Here is a 12,341-nt window from a genome sequence, read left to right on the forward strand (position 1 = left end):
TGATGTGAATTGTTTATTTTCCGACCGGTTACAATACAAAGTTATGGCCTTTGTCTTTTGATGTTGGGCGGTTAATAAATGCTCGGCCAATAACTCAGCTCTAGCTATTTACTTGAACACGTTTCAGAACAAAAGGCTGGGAAACAGGAATTAGGGCGATTGTTTCTCTCTCGGGTTCGATACAAAACCAAGTATTTTTGCTCATTATTATTGCAGAATTTCAATCCAACGAAATGGGTGGGCGTTAAGGAAAAAATTAGAGAAATTATTCATTTAATGGCCGCTTCATTGCGATTCACGCAGTTTATTCAGAGCCTCTTTAGGAAAACAACGGCTTAAACAGACATATGGGGTCTCTTCCCAGATTCCGACTCTAAAAGCTTCTTATTTCTTACTCTTATTCTAAAACTTTCTAAATTGTCTAGATTTTATCGCAAATAATGGGAGCGAGTTTCTTCCGGAAGTCCATATTACTTCTTTTATGGCTAATTTTTATAAAAACCTTATCTGGGGGACGACTATTGCTTGTTTTTTGTTTCCTTTTTGATTCGGCTGAGCTGTGGCCCCCTTTTGTCATCTCCTCGGACGAAAAATTATTATAGAGAAAATAGAAATAGGGCAGTTATTCTTACGGTTTATGTTGCATTTTATAACACGACCTACATGTGTGTATGCATGTAGAAGTTACCCAAAATCTGGAATAGTGTCATATAAACTATCCGTTATGGCTCATAAAGCATTTACGTACACCTGCGCGCTGAACTAACACTTTGTCCCAACTGTGAAGCAATAACTTTTATTTCATTTTTAGGTGAAGCGAACTGGAGTCTGTATAATTAGTTAATGATTTATAAGCACGCGATATAATGAAAGCTCCAGGGTGTATACAACATACCTGGTATCTTTTCTTATTGCACAATAAAGAATCCCCGAAAGAGCCGCTGAGGGAAAACCTCGAACACATTTTTCCATAAGGACAAATTTGAAGAAGTATCTCAATAGTGAATCCAGGAATTTTGTCTGAGGGAGCGGAATGATTCAGCGGCTCAGTAGGAAATTCGTGTTTAGAAGATCCACGGATGTTCTCTGAAAAGCAGAGCCTTGAAGATCAATTAGTCAATGGATGAATCGAAAATGCAGGAAGTGCGTCTGATGAAGGAGAGGCAAACCTTGGAGTTCAACACAACAGAACAGACATATCTTAAAGATTCAATAGGAAATGCCTCAAATTTGAACCAAAGAGTTTACCGTAGGATGACGAGACAAAGTTCAAAAATTAGCGTAGGAAACGTATGGATGTGAAGCAGGTGGGTGTGTGTGGATGTGGAATGGTGGGAGCAGGGATCTGACAGTACAGTTCAATGGAAAAGTGAACGATAGTGCAATAGTGCCCCGCCCTTCCTCAAGAAGAAAAAATAAAGTTTTTTGAAGATTTAAAAGGAAATGATTCAATTGAAGACGCGGAGCTTTTAGTCGAAGAAGGCGAAACTAGCCTTGATGGTCAAAGTTAAGAGAAGAAAAACTTGAAGATAAAGCTTGAAGACGCAACATTAGACGAACCAACAACGGTAAAATCTAAACAAAAACATTCAGTAAATAAATTAACATATAGGGATAAATCTCGATGATTCCGTGATAAAGGTCCGTATATTTTTTCCCTATATTGAAACTATTGAAGATTCGGTAAAAAATTAATCAATTTCAAGAGGTTTTCCTCAAACAAGATACAGGCCTTGAAGATTTAGCACAAACTAAGTTCGTGAATCGAATAGCTCCAAGGGTTTTCCCAAAACAGTCAGAGAGAATCTTGTTAATTGTTAGACAAAGATTTCGCTGGATCAAAGAGAAACACTTTTTTAAAATTAAACGGAAAATTAACCGGCAGTAGAATTAGAGATTTAGCCTGTTCAAGGGGAAACTTAAAGAATCATAAATGAGTCGATTTAACCTCTAGAGATTTTACCTACAGATTGAGAAAGATACCATACAGTACAAAATTCATCAATAGTAAAATCAGGAATTTTGCCTCAAATAAGAGAAACAAATCTTGGAAATTTAGTAACAACTAAGTCCAAGGTTTAAATCAAGGCAGTAAGAAGCAAAAATCTTTGAAGACGAAAAGAAACCCATCTTGAAAATTACATTGGAAAGCCAACCAAAAGTAGAATTAGATAAGTTGCCTGATCAAAAAAGATCCAACTTGTAGCCTTCGATCGAAAGATCAATAAAATTTTCTTGTTTTGGCGTCATTCCAACCATGTAAACAGGGGAGTACTTAAACAAGAACCAACGTTCCACATTTCCTAGTCCTTGTATGATGTATTTTCAGTTTAATAATTTCCAAGAGACGAAATTTTATCTCAAATCTACATCCATTGTTTCTTTTTCAAAATAACACAATTGACTGCACTAGTCCCGTTCAGTAGAGTCAGCAGTTGTGCAACTGCCGGAATTTCTACTGAATGACGCTCTACACTCGAAATACATAAATTTAAATGGTAGCTGACGTATATTCTGCTCCAAATTTCTAACAGTTGTGCAATTGTTGCCCAACCGTGGCACAACTGTTATAAAACCTTTGCCAAATGGGGCCGTTAACTCAATTCAAATTCATTGCATTTGAATTTCATGTAAACCATGCCATTTGGCGTATCAAATTGCTATGTAAAAGCAAACAGTTGCGACTAATGTTTTTATTTCCGAAAAAACTTCAGACTCATTTTAAATATTTGCCTTATTTTCTAAGTAAATATTATAGAAGGACCCTGCTGGCCCTTTTCTGAATTTGAACGATGTTGGAGAAGTTAGTAAATAAATAATACGAGATATGAAGGAACACGGATGGAATGTAAAATTAGGCTGATAGGAATGTCATTTGTTTGTGTTGCTGAACTTTTTGAAACTATTTGGATTAATATAGAACTAATGTAGATAAAAAAAAAGAAATGGAGAACTTGCGGTAAATCGAACTTTTTTTATGGGCCTACAGGTCGTTCTATTCAAAAGCCTCTTAATCAACGACTTAAGTGCAAACTAAGTGAACTTTATTGGCCTTAGAACCATGAAAACTCCACCAAATAAAGAATAAATATTCAAGTAAAAAAGCCCTTAGACTCTTCAGTCCAGAACAACGACGTGATGCGATTATCAACGTTTCCAGAGCGCTATCTGAATCAAATCCGAATAATTTTATTCTCTGCTTAGCTTCCTCCTCTTTTGTTCTGTTTACTTTCCGAACTTTCAACTAGAATAGTCGACTTTTTTCACCCCAAGGATGAATTTAGATTTCTACCAATCTAAGGACGACCTTTTATTTTAATATTAAAGATTGACACGAATTAACTTCAAATTACGTTAATCTAGCGATAATGGTTTTGCAAATATGCAATATATTGCTCAAACGCCTATTGAATACCATAACTAATAACACATTCCCACTGGACCTACTATTAATAATCGAACTAGCAGTACCTAATTAAGAGCAAATTGCTCTCTTTCTTTTCGATGATTAAATGTTTCTGGTTGTTTGTTCTTAAAGAGAATTACATAAAGTAAAGTTCATTTAATTGGACTGTCATTCCCAAAACTTAACGGACCCCAGAAAACTTTTGTCTCCTCTTTGCTAACTTTGATGAAAATGTTGCGCTCTAAAGTAACTCTGTGAAATTAAATTTGAGGTCGTAAGTATAAGTAATTTTAGAGGCGCCTAAAGCCTTAAGAGCCTTGTTTGTGTGAGCAAACAAGCTAGGAGTGGTTAAATTGAAATGTTTGTTAAAGAATACTTCGTGTTTTATAATATTTGTGGAGTGTTTTACAAAAAAAATGTTTTCTTATTTTAAATTTCGAAAAGTCCAAACATTTTCTAATGAATTAGCATTGAAGAAGGCAATTCAGGTTAGTAATTGGGAATTAAGATTTTCTTTGAATTCCTGGAACACCTAAAATACACCACTGGAAGAAAGGGCTTTTTGGGTTAGTTCAGGTTAGCGATTGTGCGTCAAGAAGGTTTCCTTGAAAATCTTGAAACTTGCCCAAAATTTCCCACGGAAATAAAGTAGTCATCGTAATCCGGATTCCGGATGTTAGTTTCTTCACTTTTATTGGGATTTTCGTCTAAAACTTGCCATCATATAAATGAGAAACGCTCAGGCGGTTCCGGGTTAGTAATCGTAAATCAAAGAGCTTTTCTTTGAAAACATGAAAAATCTCAAATTCGCCCCATTGTGAGAAGAGCATCTTACAGTATAATTTAAGTCAATAATTTAGATTTGCGACGTGAATTCTCTAATTTTTCTCTTGGTGTACATTTACCATCATCTTTGTATGGAGTTCCAAACACAGCTTTGCTATGAAGAGTTTCGCAGGTTAATCCTTGCCACAAATTCTCTTTCAAGCAAGTTTTCTCTCTTTCATGTCCTGTATAAACTAGAATTTCGCCTATGATAGGATCTTAAGTTGTATGTGGTTAGTAGGCGACGATCAGAGAGAAATCAGGGTTAAGACTAAATGTTCACAAAGCAGCTGCTACCGCAACGGAAGCGAAAAAAGACCCTATTTGTCCAAAACTGAAAATTTATTAGAACAACCCACTCAAAAACAGAGGTGTAGAAGCCTCATATCCGAGTTAACTTCAAAATTTATAACTATTAAGAGAAGTTTGTTACAGTCAAACTTATTACTATATAGATCAAGGAAATTTTAAAAATGCTTTAAAATCTCTTCAAAAGCTCTGAAAATGATGAGAAAGATCCGCTGGAAATCAGAAACTCAGCAGTCGCAAATCCGGTCAAAATAAAAATTTTTACCTTAAAAAAAATTTCACGAATTTATTGCTATAAATTTAGAGAAAAAAAGCATTTCCTAATGAATCAAGAACATTATTAAATTTGCATGCTATTTTGATCTAGAATTTACATTCACAGAGCGAAGACCTTTAGATTAATTAGAGTTTTTATTTTTCAATTTCCAAATCGAATATTTTCGTCATGATTTATGGGAAAATAGTCTCGTTTCCCACATAATTCAAAAAGTTCATCCCAACATGGCGTTTTATGAAAAAAAAATAGATTTAAGACCCAACTAATGTTACAAATGAGCCTTTCTCTATGAAATATTATAGACGTAATCTTTATAAATCTAATTTCGCGAAAGTACAAGCAAGCAGTTCCTTAGAAAACAATCTCCTCTCTGGTAAAAGTTCAGAAATTTTCGCCCACAAAGGTTTCCCAGAGTAAAATTTAGAGCCTGAATAAAATCAAAATAATAAAATCTTCGCTTAGAAATTTGAGGAATTTAAACCCTCTAAGCCTATTTTCTCAGAACTACAAAGAGGTGGTTCTTTTGAAAAAAAATCTTCTGTGTATTATAATTTAGACAACTCCTTCTAACAAGAGAAGAGGTTAATTAAGACCCCGAATAAAGTCAAAATGAAAATTTCTCTTTAGAATTTTGGAAGATATGTTTTGGGTGACCCAGTTTCGCCAGGGATTTATTATCACTCCACTTGAAAGCGCATTAAAATTTCCGACAACCAAATTAAAAATAAAACCAAAAGCATATTAAATCTATAAGTATAATTAAAAAAACCATCGTCAGGTAATTATCCAAATTGCAAATATTAACCAAAGCAATTAAATAAAAAGTAATCCTAGCTGTATTAGCGTCTAGTCAAATATCCGATGGCGTGTGATGCTAATGGCAGTAGTGCACAGACTTCGTAGTGAAATGTGGTTAAAATTAATACGACAAAATGTGAGTAAAAATCTTAACTTCCTTTGGTACGATAAAATAGCTAAAAACCCATAGGCAATGCTTCTCGTAGCAACAGTTTTCCTAGAGTATTTTCGCAATAGCAAAATAAAGCGAATATTTGACATGAAAAGGTTTCTGAATTTGAAATTTTCGGGCTTTTTATTGAGCCAAAACTTTTTCCAAATTAGCTAAGTTTATAGAAATTTATACGTGCTGCCTAATATTCAATTTTCAATTGCAAAATTTTGCGATATGGACCGATAGGTGCTTCTGAACATGCTGCTAATTTTCTTTCTTTTCTTACACAAATATTCCATTAAAAACAACACGATGCAAAACACAAATCCAACCTGAAACAATGCAACAGCAGTAACTATGTCATTGATCCTAGCGCTTTGATAGCTAGATTGCTGATTGCACCGAGGCAGCTTTGGAGCTATCCTTGAATTGATGTACTGGTGAACTCCTCCTTCTTTCATTCTAATTAGACTGAAGCAATGGGAATGAATCGAACATTGTAATGATTATTAATTTGTCGTAGTTACCATAAATTTATAACTTTTCTGTAAGGAGAAATCTGAGACATTGGAAAGGCGACTTTATTCTTGGCTTGAGGGGCTGGAATTTCCATTATCTCATACTTGCACCTGTAGCCGCTGATCTTCAGAAACTCCTTTCTAGCCATATGGCCAGTGACGAAGAGGCCGTAGTTTCCTTTCGTAGCTTTCAGTAACCCTTCGGTAATATTCTTGATGTCGTTGTGTAAATAACCTCGAAGGTATATGTGATTCAATTCGGGCTCTATCACAGTCTGAAAGCTCATTCATCATTCTGACTCATCTTTGAGATTTTCTTACTTACTCTTAAGAATATTTCATCTGGACTGTTTTTAATGTACCCAATATCATAGTCGCTCTTCAACAAATCAGATATAGTTCTAATTCTGTTTAGTTTCACTGATAGCATCGAGGTAATGAATGCGGAATACGAATTGTAGATGATCAGGGAAAAAAACAACGAAAACAAAATTATCATGTTTCCAGAGCCGGAATTTGGTTGTATTTGAGTGCCTAAGATTGAGAATGTAGGGCAGGTAAAGTTTGTAGTATGAAAGACTCGAGATACCTTGCATGCTGATTACTCCAATTATCCAAAATACAGCATCATATATAGCGATAACGTGCGATTGCATCCCAGGACATCTAGTGAATTTCTCCATTCTCGTTGCTATGTAAAGAGCCATAACAGCTGCAAATATCAGGGCAGTGGCCAAAACATGGAAAAGCAGGTTTGGTGAAAAAGGAGTCGTGAAGATGTCCCGAGCGCTATTGGATTGTTCCGGCTTCAAATAAATGTTTCGCCTGGAATCTAATTGTATCAAGTAAAAGAATTTAAAAAAATCAGGGACTTACTCAGAAACCATAATATCATGGGTGAAAATCACCTCGTTATATAAATCAGGGGTTTTAATCACACTATCCAACCCTATGTCTACTTCTTGGTCTATTACTGCTCCGAGAAGGCCACTCCAGTTCCCATTTGCAGCCTTCAGTCCTAAGTTAGGAAAAATCATATCCCTCTGTCTAAAATTTGCTTATTAAAAACATTCAAATTTTATTTGAAATTATGAAAAGAATTACGTGGCGTTAAGGTAGGCAGTGATATACTCAGCAATCTTATTGAGATTCTCCATATCATTCACATCTTCAATCAAGCTTTCCTCATTAATAGCTTTAGATTGCTCGCTAGATTCTTGTTTGCCGAATATCAGAGGAGATTGCAAGAAGTCTATTCTAGTTTCGTCAATTTGAAACCTTTTCAGTTTATCAGTTCCAACTTCATAATTCCAGTAACCTTCAAGTCTGTTTTGCTTCATCCATGAAATTAAATGAGCTTGACCCTTACCCAGAGGTATAATCACCATAGTAGTGTTGCTATTTTTTCTTATTTTGTAAGCTTGTAGCATGCAAAAAGAGCTTTTGATATCATCAGGTCTAGGTTCGTTACACAGATCACGAAACGTTATGTTGAAAATTTTATTCCTCTTGAACGATCTATTAAAGGGCAGAATTCTTTTAACTTCCTTGTTAGCCACATTCATTGACAAAGCCTGAAACCTTTTGCACTCCTCCAGAAGTCGCACTTTCTATAGCAGAACATTATATAACAACGAAACCTGTATTAATTAAAATATCCAAACTCAGCTTACAGCATCCCTACTTGTGTTTTTTGAGGTAGACACGGCCACTGTCAAGTCTATGCCCATGGTCATTTCGCTCTGTCTCATCCTCTCTAAAACCAATTTATCAGTTTCATTGGAAAGGTCTAAATCAGCGTAAATGTTGAGCCATTTGAAGTGGAGGTCATCATCAGAGAGGTTCAACTAAAAGTAGCTGGTTGAGAAGGTTTTAAGTGGGAGGTTGCCATTATTAACCCTGTCCGAATAGCTTTCCAAGTTCATGTCTTTCGTTATAAAGGAAACAATTAAAACAGTTTTGCCTTGAACTTTGCGGTTTGAATCTTTATGAAAGCTCTTCTGGAAAGCCACGCTGAGTCCGTTATTGTTGAAGCAGTTGTTTAAATATAGTCGAATGATTTTCATGTTGCATGCTATAAAGTAAAACAAAAAAGGCGTTCTCAAGGAGTTTTATAGCAAATTGTCCTCTCATAACATCAAATGAAGTATACGCTAGTTACAACAAGGTTGTCGAAACCATAAACAAAAATCACCACTGTTTAGATATCATTTCGTTCATTAACTAAAACAAGCATTATTACCTGAGTTTATCGAACTATCGACAATATACAGCAAATTGATACTACGCCATGATGCATAGTCAATAATTAGCTGAATGATTTCTGTAGTGAATTTGGTAGTGCAATTTAATTTTTCGTATTTGTTCAAATTCGTTAAATCTACATACGATTGGTCCCGATCAAACCTTTGGGTCTGAAACTGTTTTACATGTAACGAGAAAAAGGCCAGAATACAGTAAATTAGTGGTGTCATACTGGTCTGAACGTGTTTGTGAAGAAAGACATTGAGGAATGCCCTTTAAATAGAGTGAGTCGTTAAGTGGAAAGAGAAAAGTTTCCCTTGTAGGAAGGGAAATTTTCTCCCTCCACTGAATCGAATGAATTGAAACGGTGTTTCAAAACACACCCTTCCCTACTAAAATATCAAAGGAATTCGGGATTAGTGACACATTAGTCCCATGTTCAATCAGTGGCTGGTAATTATATTTCAATATTCCTATATAAATAGGTGCAGGTGGGTGTATATAATTTTGTTTAAAACCTGACTGGGAAATATCAGCTGAATTTAGGAAATGTGATCAAGTTTGTTTTTGATTTTCCCTTCCACGTCGTAATTAATCCGACAGACATTAAATGACATTATCGTTAATGAATTAATTTTGTTAATGGTGTTTTCGGAGAAATCTTACCTTCTCCCAACATTAAATAATAATGCGAGCTAAAGTAAAATATTCAAAATTGTTTTGAAATTAGGTCAAAAATTTCAAGTCTTAAAAACTCCCTTCTGCATAATTCTCGTATTACGTGATTATACATAAAATCTGCGAAACGCTTCATTGTGATATTATTGGGCTTTGGAACAAAATAACGACACATTGCTAATGCAATTTGATAAATGAAAACTCATGTTTGTTTCAAAATTCATGATTGAATCAGTAATGGAACTCCCATGTCCACATTACTTACAATCCCATTTATAATTATGCATTTTAGAAAGTTCTTCTTACAACTCCATGTTCCTTTTTTTTCACATTCAAGCCACTGATAGTGCATCGTTTTAATAAAAACGATAAAATTTTGAGAACAGTAATAAAAATAAACCAAGAAAATGGAATTACAAAAAGGCTATGAGCTTGTTTGGGACAGGAATTAATTGAAGCATTAATTATTAAATTCATTGCCGTTGTTTAGGAAAATTATCGTGATGAAATCTGAATAATCTGTGTTGACCTGCAAAGTTTCACGAAACCTTTTCAAAAGCTGCCTGAATTTTCTAATAATTTAAATTGACCTGCCCTGGTCTGATTTACTGGGTCTTTGAATAGGTAATCGAAAATTTAATAAAAAGCAAACTTCCTAGATTTATTAGCCATCGATCAATAATTAGAACCATGCTTTATTGCTCAAAGACACATGAATTTCAGTAGCAAAGCTCGTAGAAATAGATCAGTTTCAATAGAATGAAATACAAAGGTCCCTAATTAAAAATATTAAAAAAATTAAAACTAACAGAAACAAATAAAAGTCGGAGACAGGGCAGTGGAATAAAATATAAAAGAAAGAAAATCTCACCAAGATGCGGCAATTAACGGCACAATTAGCGACAAAATTAATAAAAATAGAAGTCAACAAAGCCATCAAAATACTATAATAAGGTAATTAGAGAGACGTCTTAAAGACCTTAACCTTGGGTGTGTCATTAGTAAGTAATTTAAACCCGAATACCTGCATTTTTTTGTTTGGGTTACTGTAGTTTTAAATAACTATAATCAAATAGGTATACGTGCCGGCTCGCACGTGTGAATCAATTATGGAACCATGAAATCAAAACGAACTTTCAAAGAAGTATGAGAACTTGTAAATCTTTCATATAATTCTATGTTTAAAAAAAATTTAAATGGCATAGATATGTAATTAAAACATGATTATATGAGATAAATCAACTTAACATAGTAAAGTAAGTCTAAGAACGACACTCGCCAATAACATCAAGAGTTAACATTCTTGCCATTTGTCTATCCATCTTATTCATCTCTTTTTGTGGTACACTTAGAGGTTCACTTAAAATTTAACAAACCTAAACTGACCTGAAAAAAGGAACTGAAATCGAACTTTATTCAGAAATGATTTTTCTCTCTCTCAATTTTAAATATGTTCCTTTTTTTCCTCATTTCAGATCCCCGAAATGGTTCTACCTCAGTGGCAATCGACTGAAAGCATCTACGAAACAGAACTGCGATTAAATCTGAAACAGGACTCTAAACACCACCTAAAATTAGATGAAACGATTCAACTGCCATACAAGAAAAATTATGAAAAACCACAAGCAATTCATAAGAAAGAGAGATACAAATGCTTCTTAGGAGAATTTGAGACCAAAATCTACTGGGGAAACCTCATAGGGATATTAGTTTTACATCTGTTAACTCTTCATACTATAGTAACGTTTAACTACATAAAACACTTTTGGCTTCTCTGCTATGGTATTTTTTTATTGTAAATAATTTTTTTTTAATTAATTTTAATTTTTTCCATTTCATAATAGTTTTACTTGTCGGTGAAATTGGGGGTTTTGGAATCACCGCTGGGGCCCACAGGTACTGGACCCACAAATGCTTCAAGGCAACTCTTCCCCTGAAAGTCATCCTTCTTTTTTGTTACTCCATAGCTGGACAGGTAAGGAATTATTACTAAATTTACCAGAAAATTACGACTAAAGTAATTTCTCTAAGAACACAATACTTGAGTGGGTAAAAGATCATAGAGTGCATCACAAGTTCAGCGAAACAGACGCTGATCCCCATAACTCAAATCGAGGATTCCTGTTTGCACATGTTGGTTGGCTTTGCATGAAAAAGCACCCAGAAGTTATTCGCAAGGGGAAAATGATTGATGTTAGTGATATATGCGCTGATCCGTTGGTGGCGTTCCACGTCAGGTAGGTGGAATTGGGATTTGAAAATTTAGGATTCACTTGTAAATTTCAGACATTGGACATGGTTTAAGGCACTATGTTGCTTCATCTTGCCCACCATAATACCTCCAGTGTTATTCGCCCAGCCATGGCTACTTACCATACATTTAAACATAGCAAGATACTGCCTTAGTCTTAATTTTACATGGGCGGTTAACAGCTTTGCCCATTTTTACGGCAATAAGCCCTATAACAAGTAAGTTGCGGACTCCCGCAAGTTTATTTAAGTTTACTGAAAATTATCCGCAGGCACATTCAACCGACCGAAAATAAACTGGTTTCATGGGTATCGTTTGGTGAGGGATGGCATAACTACCATCATTCATTTCCATGGGATTACCGGGCGGCTGAAATGGGCAGTCGTCCCAATTTCACCACTTTTTGGTTGGATCTTTTCGCCAGACTCGGTTGGGCTTACGACTTGAAAACTACATCTTCAGAAATTATTGGCAATATGATTAAGAACAAAGGAGATGGTTCCCACATAATCTCACAACATTAGAATAAGTAGGTACATACATACAAGCACATGGTTTCAAGGTGGAGCTAACATCGTAATACAGATTTTGAGGTGTGGATTTAACTTGTTAAAGTATAGAACAGTTTCGTGTTCTGGCAGCGATGCTTCTAAATCGATTTATAATGGATTGTAATGAATGGTTAGATGTGACATCTCCTTATTACATAAGAAAGAACAATATTTAATAGATGATTGCTATTCTCTGTGGCTTAGAAACAAAACATACTCGCACAACAATACTCTCGAAAATTAAAAAACAAGTCCTCTTGTCTATTTGTTGTCGTAAGAGCTCGTTACCTTTCAGATATAACTACCAGTTTTGGTGTTTCTTGGAATTCC

General features: G+C 35.0%; 2 protein-coding genes across 3 annotated transcripts; one reads left to right on the forward strand and one right to left on the reverse strand.

Annotated features, from left to right (window-relative positions):
• Nucleotides 1-1,358: 1,358 nt before the first annotated feature.
• LOC136408741 (glutamate receptor ionotropic, delta-2-like) lies at nt 1,359-8,761 on the reverse strand. Its single transcript, XM_066389883.1, is given in 11 exon segments — nt 1,359-1,416; nt 6,037-6,240; nt 6,297-6,562; nt 6,613-6,821; nt 6,877-7,112; nt 7,164-7,334; nt 7,392-7,605; nt 7,657-7,879; nt 7,952-8,134; nt 8,186-8,361; nt 8,530-8,761. Coding segments are annotated over 11 exon segments (2,172 nt in total).
• LOC136408189 (acyl-CoA Delta(11) desaturase-like) lies at nt 8,722-12,082 on the forward strand. Of its 2 annotated transcripts, XM_066389046.1 has the most exons (6): nt 8,722-8,815; nt 10,685-10,991; nt 11,054-11,184; nt 11,241-11,446; nt 11,496-11,678; nt 11,732-12,078. In XM_066389046.1, the coding sequence occupies exons 2-6, from the start codon at nt 10,694-10,696 to the stop codon at nt 11,982-11,984; spliced, it is 1,071 nt and encodes a 356-aa protein (XP_066245143.1). In that variant the 5' UTR covers nt 8,722-8,815; nt 10,685-10,693; the 3' UTR covers nt 11,985-12,078. The 2 variants fall into 2 exon arrangements, with proteins under 2 accessions (XP_066245143.1, XP_066245144.1); XM_066389047.1 differs by lacking the exon at nt 11,496-11,678 and having other exon boundaries at nt 11,732-12,082.
• The last annotated feature ends 259 nt before the right edge of the window (nt 12,083-12,341 follow it).

Source organism: Euwallacea similis, chromosome 4 (genome assembly GCF_039881205.1).
Source record: "Euwallacea similis isolate ESF13 chromosome 4, ESF131.1, whole genome shotgun sequence".
NCBI lineage: Eukaryota > Metazoa > Arthropoda > Insecta > Coleoptera > Curculionidae > Euwallacea > Euwallacea similis.

Coding starts and splice junctions, on each gene's coding strand:
- LOC136408189 (XM_066389046.1), top strand. CDS start 10,694: ATGGTTCTACCTCAGTGGCAATCGACTGAAAGCATCTACGAAACAGAA. Junction 11,447..11,495: donor TTGGTGGCGTTCCACGTCAG/GTAGGTGGAATT, acceptor TGTAAATTTCAG/ACATTGGACATGGTTTAAGG. Junction 11,679..11,731: donor GGCAATAAGCCCTATAACAA/GTAAGTTGCGGA, acceptor AATTATCCGCAG/GCACATTCAACCGACCGAAA.